The sequence below is a fragment of the Schistocerca piceifrons genome, chromosome X, assembly GCF_021461385.2.
Source record: "Schistocerca piceifrons isolate TAMUIC-IGC-003096 chromosome X, iqSchPice1.1, whole genome shotgun sequence".
NCBI classification, from domain to species: Eukaryota; Metazoa; Arthropoda; class Insecta; order Orthoptera; family Acrididae; genus Schistocerca; species Schistocerca piceifrons.
The window spans coordinates 310,092,280-310,111,265 of NC_060149.1; the positions used below are offsets into that span (position 1 = coordinate 310,092,280).

The following is an 18,986-nucleotide window of genomic DNA, read 5'->3' on the forward strand; positions in this document are numbered from 1 at the left end:
TCAGTATCTTCAATGTATATGTCAATGTTGTAACATTAAATTCATATCTTCTAGTAATATCCTAAGATTGCAAACCAACAGAAAATGTAATTTTTTCCCTTATTATCACAAGTGTTGTTTACATGTTTGTAAGCCTGAAATAATGGACTGAACAACTTGAAGTGATATTGTGACGTAACTGCCAAGTTTCTTTGTCATTGGCCGATTGTTTTTTGTGTGCTATTCGTGTGTAGTTGGATGTAAATCAATAATAAGTCTTGTTGCAAGCCTTGTTCACAGTACGAGCAGCCCTTAGCGGCTCATCTCACAACTACTCATGACGTCGCCTTTCCGGCTTAGATCTTTTTCAATATGTGACTCATAAGTACTGCATCTTTTTCCAGTCAGTACAAACTTTATTTTATTAATGTATTATATACCTAATATGTTTTAGAACAGTTAGTCTAATTCTGAAGACGACACTCATAGTAGCGTCGAAACCTGGTCAATTTTGACTTGATATTTGTGACCAAGGGCTTATTTGTTCTAATATAATTTTGACACGGTCACTGAGCCTTAGCAGCTATTTTCAAAGTTTTTTTTTTTAATAATAAGAATAAATGCTGAAATTTACTTTGTTACACTAGTAGCTAAATGTGGATACTAAAACAAGAAATTAAAACAGAACCACTGAATAATAAAATGGCAATAATAGAGGATAGTGTGAACATCTGTAACAGATGCGAAAAAAATGACATCGGAAGACTGAGGAAGAAACAGGCATTGCAACAGCCTGCACCATAGCTAAATACTTAGAGGACAAGAAGATCCTAAAACATTAGTAGGGGGGCAAGACAGATTCTGAGCCACCTTGTGGGTTGCCTACATAAGGTGCAGGTTTGCCCTGAGTGCATACCTGCCCCTGATGTAGGCAACCCTCAAGATGGCTCAGAATCTGTCTTGCCCCCTTACTAACATTATTATGAGAGGTTTCTTCAAATTACTGCACCCAACGGCCTTTTGTCTTGTTCTTCAATTCTTTTATTATCCCATTACCAGTTTCTAACCACCTAGCAATTCATCATCAGATGGGACATATTTACTGATTGTCTGCAGCAGTGTGGGTGCCATGTAGCTGTGGCAAGATGTATGGTTTGTTTACGTTTTGTAAAGCAAGTGGAACATGTAACCTGTAGCTAAGTGTGTAGAGTGTAGTACATTGAACGTCACTGGGAAACATTCATTACGTTTTCCAGAATACTGTGTACACCAGCATACAACAAACGGATACGTTTGTACATCTTGCCACAGCTACAGGACTCCCACACTGCTGCAGACAGTCAATACATATGTACCATCAGATGATAACTCACTAGGCGGTACGAAACTGGTAATGGAATAATAAAAGAATTCAACAATAAACAAATGGCGACGTGTTGCAATAATTTCAAGATACCTTTATTCATCACTGTGGCAGTGTTGTTCATCCATAATGGATAAAAGCATTATTGTGAGAAATCCAAACCACGGAGTTTCATACAGAAATATTGTACGATCATGTAGGGGAAGTTAATTTTACTCTGCATATAAAGTTGGAACTCAGAATACAAGAATATTTGATCTAAAATTTTACAGTCATGCAAATAATTTAATTTAAGCGTTAGAACGACGAATATTATAACTTTTCCAATAAAAGTTTTTCTTGCTATCATTATCATGTTTTAGTCAGTACTGTAAAAATAATAAAGGCATTGTGTCTGCTATAGTACTACACGTCTATCTTTATCGCCTTGTGGCCTAGGAAAAGTTAATGCATTTAATGTGAGAATAATAGCCCAGTGCCTTACTTGGACAGCTGCCAGGTGTAAGCGAGACGTCATCCAGAGCGATGTCGCCCAGGCTGTTGCGACCAACTTTACCAGCAAATATTATCTGTAGTAAGAAATTTTCAACTTCAGTACAATAAATTTTGTGCCATGCTGAACTTTTTTACACTAATAACAGTACATACACTAATATTTTTTTGCAAAATTCATTCTTTTAACATCAAATCATTTCCTATTCGTGATATAGTGCCATTATACCATTCACAAAGCATGTATTTTATACATAATGGATGCAGGTGAACTCCGTGACTCTTCCTTTACAGGGTGTAGAATAATAACCGCAATTAGTCACTAAAGGAGGTGATTTTATTTTACACACAACCCGTTTTGGACTTGTGCCATCTTCAGGCGTTTTACACTCAAGTATACGTTTCCATATTCAGTGTTGGATATCATGGGCTAAATAAAAAACAAATAATGTGATAATGACTAAATAGACACAAATGAAACATTTGGAAGTGGCTAAGCAACTTGCAAAATACTACAGCTCTTACGCAAAGCTGGTGTATCCATATCATTTTCACACTGCATTTGTCACATTTTTGTGCAAACATATTTCGTTTTTTATTCGGTAACTGCATATTAGTCACCATCCTAATTATCAGTGCTCCCATATTATGTCTTTGACAAAGTAGTATCACTTAAGATATTGGTAACTTCAGACATAATATGGAAGCTCCAATAATTAGCATGGTGACTAATAACGAATGAAAAACGAAATGTTTTTGAACAAAAATACGATAAATGTAATCTGAAAACAATATGGATACACCAGCTGCATGTAAGTACTGCAACATTTTGCAACAAATGTCGCTTAGGCACTTCCAGATGTTTCATTTGTGACTATTTAGTCAACATCACATTACTTGTTTCTGATTTAAACAATAATGTCGAACACTGAGAGTGGAATCACACACCTGAATGTAAACCACCTGAAGATGGGCAGAAACCCGAAACGGATCATGTGTTGAATAAAATCACCTTTTATTGTGACTGGTAACAAGACCCTATTCACAAAGCAGTTTTTCATAATTTCTGCAAAATACGAAATATTCTCTGAAGACTGGTCGTATTATACGCAATACTTAGTACTGTAAGTCTAACTGGTATAAACTTAATTACTATAAAAGTAGAAAGCGTAATAAATTCTCCTAAATGCATGAAATTATTTCTTGACTTATTTGTTTCTCCTTGTTCATATTTTTTCGAGATTTTTGCAAGATTTTTATTACAGTTTTTCTTTATAAACATTTACATCTCACCCGTGATAAACTACTGTATTTCTCTTGAATTTGTCACATTAATTACGTCCAGTGCTCACTTCGATTTTGTATGTATGCGGTATTCTTACCGTTTAGTTCGTCTATCACTTAAACGGATAAAAATTTCTTACAGGGGTTGTAATGTTAAATCTTCATCTTATTACAATTTAACACAAAGTAGTTCTTCCAGCTTTATTTAGTCATCATGCAAAAGTTTTACGTTATGGAGTCAATAAATACTGATTCTCGAATCGAATCTCTAAATTAATTTACATTTCACAGTGCAAAACTGAATTTTACATTATGGAATAGCAAGGAAACATCAAATGTCGAAAAACGAAATGTTTTTCCTAAAGAAGAAACAGATCTATAACTTTACATTTCAGATAAACTGCAGCAGTGAGAAAAACATTTTGCACGTCATTTTGCAAACAGCTCTGTATTGCTCTTGGACGAGGTCGTACCGAATGAAAAAATCATCACAGATTGGTCTGACATATTTCCTGCCATCTACTGAATGAAGGTTACTCATCTAGTTTGATATCTGCATTTACAAAAATCACTGATTGTGGCATAAATTTCTACAAAAGGAAGACATTAAAATTAAGCTGTTTTTAGTTTTAAAAAACTAAAAACTTTAAGTAATGACATCCGTACCACTATAAATCTATGATCTCTTTGGTGATTGGCTGCTTACGATAACTATGAAGAACTTTGTTGCACAAGTACGACTTCTGAAGATTGATGTGACTTTTGAAAAGGGTCGGACAATAGCGGTCACTGATGCTAACGTATTGTTCTGTAATTTATTAATGAAGTATACCTAAAGTTATGGATCAAATTTAAGTCCAAAATTGACTGACAGTCTACGAAAGAGAGATCGCAGAAAACATTTCGATTATCGTCATCTTATATCCTATCTTTCATATACTGAGAATATAAGTCATTCGTGCGTTAACTTGTGCGTGTTGTCGTTCCTTGCCATCTGATCCGATTTGCTAGAAAATCTCCTTCAGTTCCATAATTCTGCTCAGAGCAGCGCCATATAAGGCTTCGTAATAAATGCAAACGAAAAGCAATGAAATGAATCTAATATCTCCCGTAACAGCGGCTAACACCACTTTTCGTAAAAAGAGTTACAGTTACGTGGAGTAAGTATCTAAATCTCACAAAATAAGTCCATTTATGACCATACACTAATCAAATGGTCACTATTATAGGAATGGCGTTCAGAGTCTCATATCTGCTTAAAAAAAAAAAAAAAAAAAACAGTGTTTGGAAGAAAACCTTCACTTCTGTGTATCCCTGCAAATGAAACTCCCAAGATGTATTCATAGAGATCGTCAAATGTTACAGACAATCAACAAAGCCCTTTCGTTAGATATGACCAGCACATTACCCTGGAATCGTGTTCTTCAGAAAACAATGGTCGTTCGAATGCAAGTGAGGTGTCCTATGATCTTACACGAAAATTCGGCTATTTGGATCTTCAGTGAGACTAAAAGGAGACTATTGTTGTTTTGTAACACGTCTTGATAAGAAAATCATAATGACAGGAAAAAAATCCATCAAGTTCTCGTACATATACTACAAAAACCACATTCACTTTCGGCAAGCTTCTCATGTTCGTCAAATATGGAAAGATTTTAACTGTTGTACACCTGACATCTTTCTCTTTCCTGACATATTGCGACGTCATTTTTTTTACTGGTATGCAACCTGTTCGACTCATTCTTATTTTCCATGTCTTTTTGACACAGCTCAACTGAGTAGGCAGAGTCTGCCTTTATGTCTTTTACTCGTAGCGACGGAGAGCATTTTGTTTTTCCTCGCCGCACACAAGACGTCGTAGCATCATTTCAGTCTGCATTGAGTAAACCTTTCTGTAATTATAGTTATTTAAAAATATTGCTTATGCAGCCGCTGGTGATTTTGTCCTCATGGCAGTTCCAGATAAAAAGCGCAACACACACATCCTTCGCTCAAGTATCTTCTTCATCAACCTCATCTCACTGCTATGCATAACTGCTGGTCGACTGACTGCTTTGAATACATTAAGTTTGGTCCTAGTGGTCAATTTACTCTCACAAGGGAGTGTGCGACGTTAATTTGCGTTACGTCAGTGGTTCATGAAAGATTCCTACAGGATTTTCGAAAATCAGGCAATTTATGATTGCGTTGCACAAGAGAGCTACCTTGATGTACGCCAGCGCTGGCATGAATGCTTTCTGATGGTCCCTCTGGGCATACTTAAACACATTTACAAAAACCTCTAGATAATACCCAGAGAAATTTTATGCTCTCGGAGGCCGCCCTATTAATGATCGGTGCACACGATCAATGGCTTTCTGGAAATTATTAAATACTAGCTATATATCATGTTTCTTTACACATACCTGTACCATTACCTTTGTTACAATACACACTCTAAAACAAAAGAAACTGGTTCTGTCCCCAGCTGAACGCGCCGATTGGACAAAATTCTTCCACGATATCCTTCAGGAGGACATATAAAAACTCTATCAATCAATGCCAAGCCGAACAACTCTCTGCATAAGGGTCCGAATGGCCCAATCCTTTATTGACTTGCTCAGTTTGTGAAGATATTTCTCTTGAATAAATCATCCGATTTTTCTAAAACTGTAATCATTTATTTGACTGTACATACCTCAGATCTTCAGATCTACCGATTTCTGTCCCATTCGGATAATTTCTTCACGCTTTTTTCGCTTTTCTTTTTTTTTTGTGTCTTAGAATGTATATTGTGTCTCTGATGCCTTTGCCGAGCTACTGCAAAATTGTTTCCAGCTAGGTTAACAGAGCGAGAAAGACCTCATTTAACGCTATTTCCTAGAGCTTTATGCCAACTGAAATAACTTTTACTACTTCGTAATTTCCTCAGTTACACGTCCAAAAAATTCATATAGTGTACTCTTTCTCCATGAATATAGTCACTTCTTCCTTAATTTGTTTGCCACAACCAAATGTTGCATAAAAGTCGCTATATCGATATTTATCTTTGTATATATAACCAGTGTCATAATAGCTTTCGTGCACTTTCGATATACTTTTTAAATGGGCATAGAAGTCTTCCCCAAACTCCAATTTTTCTGCTTCTGGACAGTCAACATGTGCAACGTTGTATATTGGTATAACCCGCACAGGTTTTAATAATAATGATTGGTGATTGGTGGATACCATAGATTACATCTGCATCGGTTTTAAACTTTTCATATAACTGTAAAGTGTTTTGCAGAGGAAGTTAGGATATTATTAAGTTTCTTCCGCAGCATTAAATGAAGTAATGTTTGAGTGATGTCTGTTTCCAAGCCTCAATACTGCTCGTAGTCAAACATTTCTCACGAATTATGCAAAATGACGTGCACACTAATATTCCATTTGTTTTTTCAAATATGTTCTTAAAACTTAGTAAATAACTTTTTGTGACACAATAACCGCCGTACTTCAGACGTATGTCAGTTCGATTTTTCAATACGTCTGCAAGCGTCTCGCGCGACATTAACAAAAGTATGATTGTTATTGTTGTGCTTCTCAGTACATTTTCGTAAATTCTGTTGGGAAAAACTATACGCGCTATAGTTTTCTAACCGTACGTCGTAGAAGTGTGTTCAAAATAAGTTCTTTCTTGGACAATCTGCAGTTCTTGAATATTATACTACTGAACTAGAACATGCCATTTCCCTTTGAGACTACTGGATTACGTGTCGGTTCTCTTTATCACTGAAATTTATCCATATTGGGTACTAGTACGCTGGCACTGATGTTAGTTGTTAGTCACTAACCCTGTATACCGAAACTACAGAGTTTTTACGTAATTAATTTTAAAATTTTAGATTTTTCTAGACTCTGAGCAAGGTCAGCAAGGCCACAGTCGCTACAGCAGACAGAAATGTATGTATTCAGTGAGCTGTTCCGTGATGCAACTTTTCTACAATGGTCAAAAGTTGATAAACTACCTCCACTTTTATGTCTAGATCTTTTTTCAAACAATCAGGCAAATTCGTAGAAATTCAAGGGTAGTTGGTAACTTTTGTGCGAGGGTGTTTTGAAAAGTTCTCGGAACGGAATAGAAAAGAAGTCCTTACATGAGTAAAACTTTTTTTTTATTTTTCAATATAGTCTCCTTGTAGATTAATGCACTTGATCTAACGATGTTCCAGTGCCTTGACCCCATCTCGAAAATTAGTTTCGTCCAGACCTGCAAAATAGTTGTCAACTCTGGCTATCAAAATAGTTCAAATGACTCTGAGCACTATGGGACTTAACATCTGAGGTCATAAGTCCCCTAGAACTTAGAACTACGTAAACCTGACTAACCTAAGGACATCACACACATCCATGCCCGAGGCAGGATTCGAACCTGCGACCGTAGCGGTCGCGCGGTTCCAGACTGAAGCGCCTAGATCCGCTCGGCCACTCCAGCTATCAATTCATCGTCTGAAGTAAATCTTCGTCCACCAAGAAGAATTTTCAGTTTTGGGAAGAGATGGAAATCCAACGGAGCCATATCAAGTGAATAAGGCGGGTGTGGCAACAATTCATGCCTTAGTTCGTGCAATTTTGCCGTGACGACTTCACATATGTGCGGGCGCGCAAGAGTCGCGGCACCCATCTTGCACATAATTTTATCATTTGTAATTCTTGTCCGCCCCTGGTAGCTGAATGGTCAGCGTGACAGAATGTCAATCCTAAGGGCCTGGGCTCGATTCCTGGCTGGGTCGGCGATTTTCTCCGCTCAGGGACTGGGTGTTGTATTGTCCGAATCATCATCATTTCGTCACCATCGACGCGCAAAGTCGCCGAAGTGGCGTCACATAGAAAGACTTGCACCTGGCGAACTGTTTGCCCGACGGGAGGCCCTAGTGACGCGAAATTTCTAATTCTTCAGTTAAAATGTGATATACCATTTCAGATGACATCTGGCAAGCGTGAGCAATATCACGCACTTTCAATTGGTAATCCTCCATGAACATTTTGTACACTTTTGCAATTATTTCTGGAGTAGTGAGTGACACATGTCGGCCCACCACTGCGCGGGTCATCATCTAAGCTCTTCCGACCAAATTTGAATCCATTTGTCCACTTAGCAACAGTTGAATATGAAGGAGCAGAGTCACCCAGTGTATTCTTGAAATCGGCATGAATGTCCTTTGCTTTCATACCTTTCTTTACGAAATACTTAATCACTGCTGAAATCTCGATTTCTTCCATCTTCGCAAATCACTACTTGGGAACAAAATGGCCCTGAGCATTATGGGACTTAACTTCTAAGGTCATCAGTCCGCTAGAACTACTTAAACCTAACTAACCTAAGGACACCACAGACATCCATGCCCGAGGCAGGATTCGAATCTGCGACCGAAGCGGTCTCGCGGTTCCAGACTGTAGCGCCTAGAACTGCTCGGCCACTCCGGCCGGCTACGCGGGAACAACAACAGAGCCACGTTACCGCCACAGCTCTCTTCCAAGAGCACTGACGTAGCACGTTTTTACAGGCAACAGTCCAATGAATATCACGTGAACAACTCGTTGCGCTAGCGCTGACCTCTCGCGGTGATTCCGAGAACTTTTCAAACCACTCTCGTACATTGATACGAGTCCTATCGGTAACACTAGAACTTTTCGTAAATGATTTAGGTTTCTAAAAACATGTAGATTACTGCTTGCGTAGCGGAGCCTATAATTCTGAACCTTTTTGTTGCAAAAATGTACTGTGAGTTAGAGAACAAACCAATGTAAGCGACACAAATCACCTTCCAGTCAAACATATGAATTTGGAATACTTAAAACCGAAACTAGTGTAACTGTCAAGAATATTACAGAAGTTATGCACTGTCCAGTCACATTAATGTGACCACCTGTTAAAAGCCTGAATAACAACCTTTTGCAGCGCCGACCTTTGCGAGACGTGAAGGAAGAGACTGGTGAGGTTCTGAAAGGTACATCTACATCTACATCCATACTCCGCAAGCCACCTGACGCTGTGTGGCGGAGGGTACCTTGAGTACATCTATCGGTTCTCCCTTCTATTCCAGTCTCGTATTGTTCGTGGAAAGAAAGATTGTCGGTATGCCTCTGTGTGGGCTCTAATCTCTCTGATTTTATCCTCATGGTCTCTTCGCGAGATGTACGTAGGAGGGAGCAATATACTGCTTGACTCCTCGGTGAATGTATGTTCTCGAAACTTCAACAAAAGCCCGGACCGAGCTACTGAGCGTCTCTTTTGCAGAGTCTTCCACTGAAGTTTATCTATCATCTCCGTAACGCTTTCACGATTAATAAATGATCCTGTAACGAAGCGCGCTGCTCTCCGTCGGATCTTGTCTATCTCTTCTATCAACCGTATCTGGTACGGATCCCACACCAGTGAGCAGTATTCAAGCAGTGGGCGAACAAGTGTACTGTAGCCTACTTCCTTTGTTTTCGGATTGCATTTCCTTAGGATTCTTCCAATGAATCTCAGTCTGGCATCTACTTTACTGACGATTAATTTTATATAGCCATTCCATTTTAAATCACTCCTAATGCCTACTCCCAGATAATTTATGGAATTAACTGCTTCCAGTTGCTGACCTGCTATATTGTAGCTAAATGATAAGGGATCTTTCTTTCTGTGTATTTACAGCACATTACACTTGTCTTCATTGAGATTCAATTGCCATACCCTGCACCATGCGTCAATTCGTTGCAGATCCTTCTGCATTTCAGTACAATTTTCCACTGTTACAACCTCTCGATATACCACAGCATCATCCGCAGAAAGCCTCAGTGAACTTCCGATGTTATCCACAGAGAGGGCTGCGGAGCCAAGCCGACTCCAGTGGCATGGCTAGCTGTGCTAGGTTTCTCGGTGGATGACTCATGGCGCGAACAGCTCGATCGAGATGGCCCCACAGATTCTCGATTGAGTTTAAATCTGGGAAGTTTGGTGGCCAGGGGGTACGGTGAACTAATCCTGATGCTCTCTGACTCACACACGTACACTGCGAGCAGTGTGACGTGTTGCATTGTTCTGGAGGTAGATGCCATCGTGCCGAGGAAAAACACTGTGCGTAGGGGTGGACATGGTCTCCAAGGATAGATACATACTTGTGTTGATCCGTTGTGCCTTCCATAATGACGAGATCACCCACGGAAGACCACGGAAATATTCCCAGACCACAAAGCTCCCTCCTTGATTGCTGTCAGACGTTTCACGTCGTACACGCCAACGGCCTTCTGTCCGATGAGGCATAAAACGTAATTCACCTGAAAAGGCCACCTGTCGCCAGTCAGCGGACGTCCAGTTGCGATACTGGCGCGCAAATTCCAACCTTCGTCGTTGATGAACAGCAGTCAACATAGGTGTGAACCAGGCGCCTGCTTCAGAGGTCCATACGCAGCGAAGTTCGCTGCATGGTCGTTGGTGAAATGCTGTTGGTAGTACCTTGGTTCATCTGGACGGTCAGTTGTTCCACAGTTCCACGTCCATTCGCCCATACGCATCTCCGCAGCCGTCGTTCACACCTGCCATCTATGGCCCGTGGTGCGCCACAGTTGCCTCGGAGACAGTTTTGAATAGCGCCATTTTGCTACGCACGGTATACGTTGGCCACGGCGGCACGCGAAAAATTTACAAACTTAGTCGTTTCGGAAATGGTTCCACCCTGGAAGATAATGATTTTATCTTTCTGGACGTCAGATAAATACACTACTGGCCATTAAAATTGCTACAACAAGAGGAAATGTAGATGATAAACGGGTATTCATTGGACAAATATATTATACTAGAACTGATATGTGATTACATTTTCACGCAACTTGGGTGCATAGATCCTGAGAAATCAGTACCCAGAAGAAACACCTCTGGCCGTAATAATGGCCTTGATACGCCTGGGCATTGAGTCAAACAGAGCTTGGATGGCGTGTACAGGTACAGCTGCCCATGCAGCTTCAACACGATTCCACAGTTCATCAAGAATAGTGACTTGTATACTGTGACGACCCAGTTGCTCGGCGACCATTGACCAGACGTTTTCAATTGGTGAGAGATCTGGAGAATGTGCTGGCCAGGGCAGCAGACGAACATTTTCTGTAACCAGAAAGGTCCGCACAGGACCTGCAACATGCGGTCGTGCATTATCCTGCTGAAATGTAGTTCTTCGCAGGTATCGAATGAATGGTAGAGCCACGGAACGTAACACATCTGAAATGTAACGTCCACTGTTCAAAGTGCCGTCAACGCGAACAAGAGGTGACCGAGACGTGTAACCAATGGCAACCCATACCATCACGCCGGGTGATACGCCAGTATGGCGATGACGAATACACGCTTCCAATGTGCGTTCACCGCGATGTCGCCAGACACGGATGCGACCGTCATGATGCTGTAAACAGAACCTGGATTCATCCGAAAAAATGACGTTTTGCCATTTGTGCACCCAGGTTCGTCGTCGAGTACACCATCGCAGGCACTCCTGTCTGTGATGCAGCGTCAAGGGTAACCACAGCCATGGTCTCCGAACTGATAGCCCATGCTGCTGCAAACGTCGTCGAACTGTTCGTGCAGGTGGTTGTTGTCTTGCAAACGTCCCCATCTGTTGACTCAGGTATCGAGACGTGGTGCACGATCCGTTACAGCCATGCGGATAAGATGCCTGTCATCTCGACTGCTAGTGATACGAGGCCATTGGGATCCAGCACGGCGTTCCGTTATTACCCTCCTGAACCCACTGATTCCATATTCTGCTAACAATCATTGGATCCCGACCAACGCGAGCAGCAATGTCACGATACGATAAACCGCAATCGCGATAGGCTACAATCCGACCTTTATCAAAGTCGGAAACGTGATGGTACGCATTTCTCTTCTTTACACGAGGCATCACAACAACATTTCACTAGGCAACGCCGGTCAACTGCTGTTTGTGTATGAGAAATCGGTTGGAAACTTTCCTCATGTCAGCGCGTTGTAGGTATCGCCACCTGCGCCAACCTTCTGTGAATGCTCTGAAAAGCTAATCGTTTGCATATCACAGCATCTTCTTCCTGTCGGTTAAATTTCGCGTCGGTAGCACGTCATCTTCATGGTGTAGCAGTTTCATTGGCCAGTAGTGTAGCTACGTTTCCGCATTTCGTCAACGAGTGCACTGTTTCCCGCATCTCTCCGACGCTCGTGATATGTCCTCCAGTGCTTGTGCTGCCACCTGCCGTCAGTGAATGGTTTATTGAACGTTGACGTCTAGCATATGCGGTGGTCAGATTAATGTGACTGGACCGTGTATTAGCTGCAGTGCTGGTAACATTATAGTGAGAGGTTACAGTACCTTGTAAGGATTGAGTGACGAAATGGGAACTTCCGCCTGATACCAGGCATTGCCCGCCTCACCTGACAGGCTCCACAACAGTTTCTCTTGGCCCTCACGTGCGTCGCTGAGAATCACACTTAGCGTTCCGATACCATTCCCGTACATGTGTGTCCAAAATCGAAGGCATTTTGGAGAGTCAGGCCCTATAAGAATAATAGAAAGAGCAAGACTTTGTTAACAGAGAACAAATACATGTCATCGTAATACAGAAAAAAACACTCAACAACTTCAGTATTTAATTCCCCTCACCCTCCTCCCTAACAGTAGAAGTTCAAAATTAAACTTCGTCCGGACAGGCCTTGAAACCCCAACGGTACCGACCGGCCGCCGTGTCATCCTCAGCCCACAGGCGTCACTGGATGCGGATATGGAGGCGCATATGCTCAGAACACCGTTCTCCTGGCCGTTGTTAGTTTCGTGACCGGAGCCGCTACTTCGCAGTCAAGTAGTTCCTCAACTGGCCTCACAAGGGCTGAGTGCAGCGATCGGCAGACCGGACGGTCACCCATCCAAGTTCTAGCCAAGACCTACAGCGCTTAACTTTGGTGATCTGAGGGGAACAGGTGTTACCACTGCGGCAGGGCCGTTAGCACTAGAAATTTAATGAGTTCCATTTTAATAAACCGAGATACTGAAAGATTGTCTGGAACTTATTCTGAGAGTCCATTAATGTAATATAAGACGAAACTATAAAAAAGTGTATTAATACACTATGATGAATTGTTTGCTATCTACGAGGAGGAACAAGTTCTGTTTACTTTTTGAATAATACCATTTGGATGGGCGTGATGACACTGCTGTTAAGACAATGAACTTGTGTGCTAGAAGAAAGCAGCTGAAATCTATCTGGCTATCCTGACTTGAGCTTCTGTGATTTTTGCAAGTAATTTAAAACATGTAATGGGAAGGTTCCTTTGATAAGGCTTCTTTCCCCTATCTTTTCTCAACTAGGTTAGCTTAAATTTACCCATACCACTGTATGAGGGGGCATTGTTCCATATGGAGCCAAGTGAGAGTGATTTTATCCGATCTCTGCGAACAGAACTAGGAATGTCATGGTTAGATTGTTAATTTCACTATATGGCGCTCGCTGTCTCTTACCCTGGTCAAACAGTGGGATTGTAATCTGCCAGTGAAAGTCACATTCTTCAGTTAGGTCACTCCTAAGGGCACCTTTGGCTGCTTATTCAGCTTGTTTCTCTCCCCTTATCTTCATACGCCTGCCATGTAGCGAAATGCAACCTCTCTCCCCTGCTGTTATGGCAAGAAAATCTTTATCATTTTTGGTCGGACTTGATGGCACTGTTGTTAAGGCAATGAACTGTCATCCTGGAAGAGAGCCATTAAACTGTATCTGGCTATCTTGATTTGAGGAAGAAATTGTGGAAGCGCTCCTAGAAAAGGCATCTCTCCCTTACACGTTTTCAACGAGGTGAGCTTGAAGTTTCCGACAGCGCTATGGGAGAGGGGGGGGGGGGGGGGTGAAGATGAGTGTGACTTCATCCAATCTCTGTGACCAGTAGCCAGAAGTAGGGATGCCATGTTAGACTGTTAATTTTGTTTTATGAAGCTTGTTGTCCATTAGCACCAGTGCTTCTAACTCCCGTTTCTGCACAACCTGATTAAACAGAGTGACAGCAAATCTGGAATGCACATTCTTCAACTGTATCACTCCTCCAGGCAAAACGCCCGGTATATAGCAAAATACAACTCCCCCTCCCCGCTGTTGTAGCAAGACAAGAGTCTTGCATATTCTGGACTATTTTGGCTGCTACAAGAGTGGGGGAGGGATATAAGTAGTGGGATAAGAAAATCGGAGGAGATGTGAAACTGAATCCCTTTGCAACACCTCATCCGCTCATGTGGTTTCCCGATCAGTTATAACTGATATTTCTGTATAAGAGGACAAGAAACCTATTCCAGATAGGGAGAAGAAGCATTTAACTGGGCAATGCTGCCCCAGATCGTACTAGACAGTGCAAGTCTTGTAGTCAAACAGAAAATACTGGCACACAGTACAAGTTTTCGTCTGTAGATCAAGATAGTAGTACAAGTGAAGACAGAGTCGAAGGAACTCAGCAAAATTTACGACTCAACGGTACACAGAGTTTCCAGATACTCTCAAATTAAAAATTACTCAAGATAACGCAGGAACATCTTTAGAAAGGAACTTTCTTAGCGAGAGTGCGGGAAAAGGGGGCGTTGTGCAACAGCAACAAATTATCTGAACTGACAAGTCAGGTGTGTGTATAGGCTACGCCCAGAGAAATGTACTCCGAGCGTAGAACGTTTTGGTGCTGGGCCTGCAGGTCACTCAGAGCTCTGTATATGAGGACAGACGCAGTGGGAACCATTGTCACTAATGCCAGAGGTCCAGTCTTGTCATAGGCACACAGCTGACAGTCATCCAGATATGCTGCCTGCCAAAACACATGCACAACCATTGACCATGTCAGCAAGCACTGACTGATACACTAAAGCAGACAAGTAAAAGTACATCTGACAATGCTCTGTTTGGCTCACAGTAATAACCAACATCCACCAAAGCAACCCTGAGATGATTACTAACACAGTTGCCATTTTATGTTTTCTTTTGTTTTTAATCTTACAGGAGGAGGCCACGACGTTCGGATCATGGATTAATTTCAAAATTTGTACGCCTTTCGTAGGCCATTAAAACAACACAATGTGCAAGTAGTAAGGTGCACTACTCTGGCAATTCCGACAAAATTGCACGAGAAGTTTTACGCGTCGGTTATATAACTGATGTATCTGTGGGTAGGTGATGCATGTTACAGTTCATGGTGATGAAGTGGTTAGCGTTCGAGCTTTGTAAAACGAACGTGTTTATAGCGACGCTTCCACTCCCACTCATTGTTAATTTTCAATGCATATTATTTTCATCACTGGCCATATTATTTAATTTACATGACATTTGAGAAGAAATATAATTAAAAAAACCACGTGTATTTGCACGAAGTTTTAGTGAATTTAGTGTTGTATGACTAATTACTGTTTTTAATTAAATTTAATTATTAGATCAAATATATTTATAATTATCAACAAGTGAGTAAAGAAACGCATAGAGATTTCCGGAAAATGGGTGCTTGTCGTTATTTGCGAAATCCCTTATACATGCAATCTGCTAAGGTATCTGGAATTACTTTGCACCTCGCTTCGAGCTGCAGACACAGAGGCAGTCCCCATTTGGCAGTCAACCTGTGTAGAGATGAGACGTTGCTAATGTAGCAAGAATGAATAGTGTATCTACATTTAATCTACGTGATTACTCTGCTATTCACAATAAAGTGCCTGGCAGAGGGTTCAATGAACCACCTTCTCTCTACCGTTCCATTCTCGAACGGCACGCGGGAAAAACGAGCAGTTAAATTTTTCTGTGCGGGGCCCTGGTTTCTCTTATTTTATCGTGATGATCATTTCTCCATATGCAGGTGGGAGCCAACAGAACTTTTTCGCAATCGGAGGAGAAAACTGGTGATTGTAATTTCATGAGAATATTCCGTCGGAACGAAAAACACCTTTGTTTTAATGATTGCCACTCCAATTCACGTATCATGGCTGTGACACTATCTCCCCTATTTCGCAATAGCACAAAACGAGCTGCTCTTCTTTGTACTTTTTCAATGTCATCCGTCAGTTCCACCTGATGCGGGTCCCACACCGCACAGCAATACTCCAGAATAGGGCGGACAAGCGTGGTGTAAGCAGTCTCTTTAGTAGACCTGTTGCACCTTCTAAGTGTTCTGCCAATGAATCGCAGTCTTTGGTTTGCTCTACCCACAATATTATCTATGTGATCGTTCCAATTTAGGTTATTTGTAATTGTAATCCTTAAGTATTTTGTTGAATTTACTGCTTCAGATTTGTGTGACTTATCGCGTAATCGAAATTTAGCTGATTTCTTTTAGTACTCATGTGAATAACTTCACACTTTTCTTATTCAGGGTCAATTGCCACTTTTCGCACCATACAGATATCTTATCTAAATAATTTTGCAAGTCGTTTTGATCATCTGATGACTTTACAAGACGGTAAATGACAGCATCATCTGCAAACAATCTAAGACGGCTACTCAGATTGTCTCCTATGTCGTTAATATAGACCAGGAACAACAGAAGGCCTATAACACTTCCTTGGGGAACGCCGGATATTACTTCTGTTTTACTCGATGACTTTCCGTCTATTACTACGAACTGTGACCTTTCTGACAGGAAATCACGAATCCAGTCGCACAACTGAGGCGATACTCCGTAGGCACGCAGTTAGGTTAGAAGATGCTTGTGAGGAACGGTGTCGAAAGCCTTCTGGAAATCTAAAAATATGGAACCACTTTGGCATCCCCTGTCGATAGCACTTATTACTTCATGAGTATAAGGAGCTAGTTGTGTTTCACAAGAACGATATTTTCTGAAACCGTGCTGACTGTGTGCCAATAAATCGTTTTCTTCGACGAACTTCATAATGTTCGAATACAGTATGTGTTCCAAAACCCTACTGCAAATCGACGTTAGTGCAAATTTTTTGAATATCACAGAATTTACACTTGTACTACAAACATGAAGGTTTGAGCACGTGTCGAACCATCGCTTCATACATGTTCGTCTTACGTAGCTCGAACGACACCCACTGGACCACCATGCCTCTAATTTACGCCCCCTACGCACAGATACATCAATTACATGGCGTATAAAACGTCTCTTGCGATTTTCTCGGAATTGCCAGGGTAGTGCACCGTACTACTTGCACATTAAGTTGCTTTAATGGCCTACTACAGGTGTGCAAAGCCTGAAGTAAATCCGTGATCCCAACGTCGTGGCGTTCCTTTGTTAGTGTGTGAATGAAAGACGATAAATGATCAGAATAAGTTCTACAAAGGATAACAGCTATCAGTTTGTCTGTGCTCTAGTACGAGATGAAATTACAGTATATCTAATAATATACTTAACTGCATTTCTGCACCTGGCATGCCCAATTCTTTTATTTTATATTGACTTGAGGTGCCACACTCTAGTGCAAATTTTCAGTTGATGCAAGAAATCAATGGAGAACAGTTTCTCGAGTTGGCTAAAGTAAAAATCCATTACCACACAAATTTACTTCAAAGGTGGACTTGGCGAAAAACAAAATTGCCCATTACTTCAAACTGCGCTCACTGTGGAACTCTTAGCAAAATTACTCATTGCAACTTTGTACTCTGTGGAAGTATCCGAACAGATGAATCATGAAGATATGATCAGAAAAAAACATAAAGCAGCCAGTCATACTGTTTTGAGTTATCTGAATACGTGATTTTAAAACTGTAAAGTTCGTGTACAGTACTATGAAAGCAAGATCTATAATTTACATTCCTAAAATTTGTCGAATTTAAAAGAATTCTGCGGCCTCCTAAGAATCCAAAGTAGTAATTTATTCCAACCCTGAGGTAAAATAGTAGTATCCCCTCTTTACACGAATCCCAAAGTGGCTTGATGGTTTCAGGTCGTTACTAAAGAGGGCTGGATGGCCAACAGCTCGTTAAACAGAAGCCTGATGTATGGAATATATTTCATATGCTTGTCGCACTGCGAAGAGCTGCCACTCAATGTGACGTTTGGTTCAGCACCCTTTCACTTAGAGCCTGGGAATGGATGTGGTCGTAAAGGTCCAGTAACCAGCATAATACATTTACGGTGCATTGCATTCAATATGTTCAGGCACGATAGTCTGGCGGACACATACACCATACCCCCACAGCTAAATCAAAAGACGCAAAAGTTCTATAAATCAAGATTGGACGGGTTTTGTTTGCTCTGCACGTAGCAACTGTAATGAATTTTTAAATATTAAGTGCTGTTATCGACATTGTTATCAGGTCCCTGGTGTGTGGTAGTCATGTAATCATCTAATCGCTAATGAAGCCGAGAAACCACATCATCTCCTAAAAAAACAGGTTGGTCAGAAAGAGTCTGAAAAGCTTGTAAGTTTGTTGCAGGGCAGGTTGTGCTGAGAAATAATTGTTAAGAAAAAATCGATATGTTGCACCGTTTCAGAGTTCATTAGCCAATCACGCCATTGTGCACGCAAATTCAAGCTAGCCGCCAGATATGGTTAGTCTCAGTTCTTCTCATAGCGGAGATGGTAATGCAAGAGACTGCTCAGCCTTTGCTCGGGTTTGATCCTTGCTATCGTCCTATCAAATAACCAAAGTAATAATTGAAAAATGTTTTTACACCCCAACAGCAACATTATTTAATAAAGTCTGGCCATAATCACTAGATGCCCCAATCCAAATCAACGATAACCGCTTTGCGCTGGACTTCGTGGGTTGGTTTTACCTCGACACCAGTTACCTTCTACACAGCAAACCAAGAGGGAACAAATTTGGCAACATCACTGCCGCACTTCGTGGATCTCCATAAATAAATAATAAATGGGAGCTGCGACTGCCACGGCTCAATTGGAAAACTGTGGAAAAATCTTGCGTCCGAGGT

General features: G+C 41.2%; 1 protein-coding gene across 1 annotated transcript in view; it reads right to left on the reverse strand.

Moving 5' to 3' along the window:
* LOC124722099 (MAM and LDL-receptor class A domain-containing protein 1-like) overlaps nucleotides 1–18,986 on the reverse strand; it is a 339,161-nt gene that overhangs the window by 132,790 nt on the left and 187,385 nt on the right. Inside the window, exons 9-10 of the mRNA XM_047247296.1 lie at nucleotides 12,454–12,638; nucleotides 1,827–1,911 (exon numbers count right to left, since the gene is read on the reverse strand). Of these exons, the coding sequence (XP_047103252.1) occupies nucleotides 1,827–1,911; nucleotides 12,454–12,638 (270 nt within the window). The remainder of the gene's footprint in view (nucleotides 1–1,826; nucleotides 1,912–12,453; nucleotides 12,639–18,986) is intronic.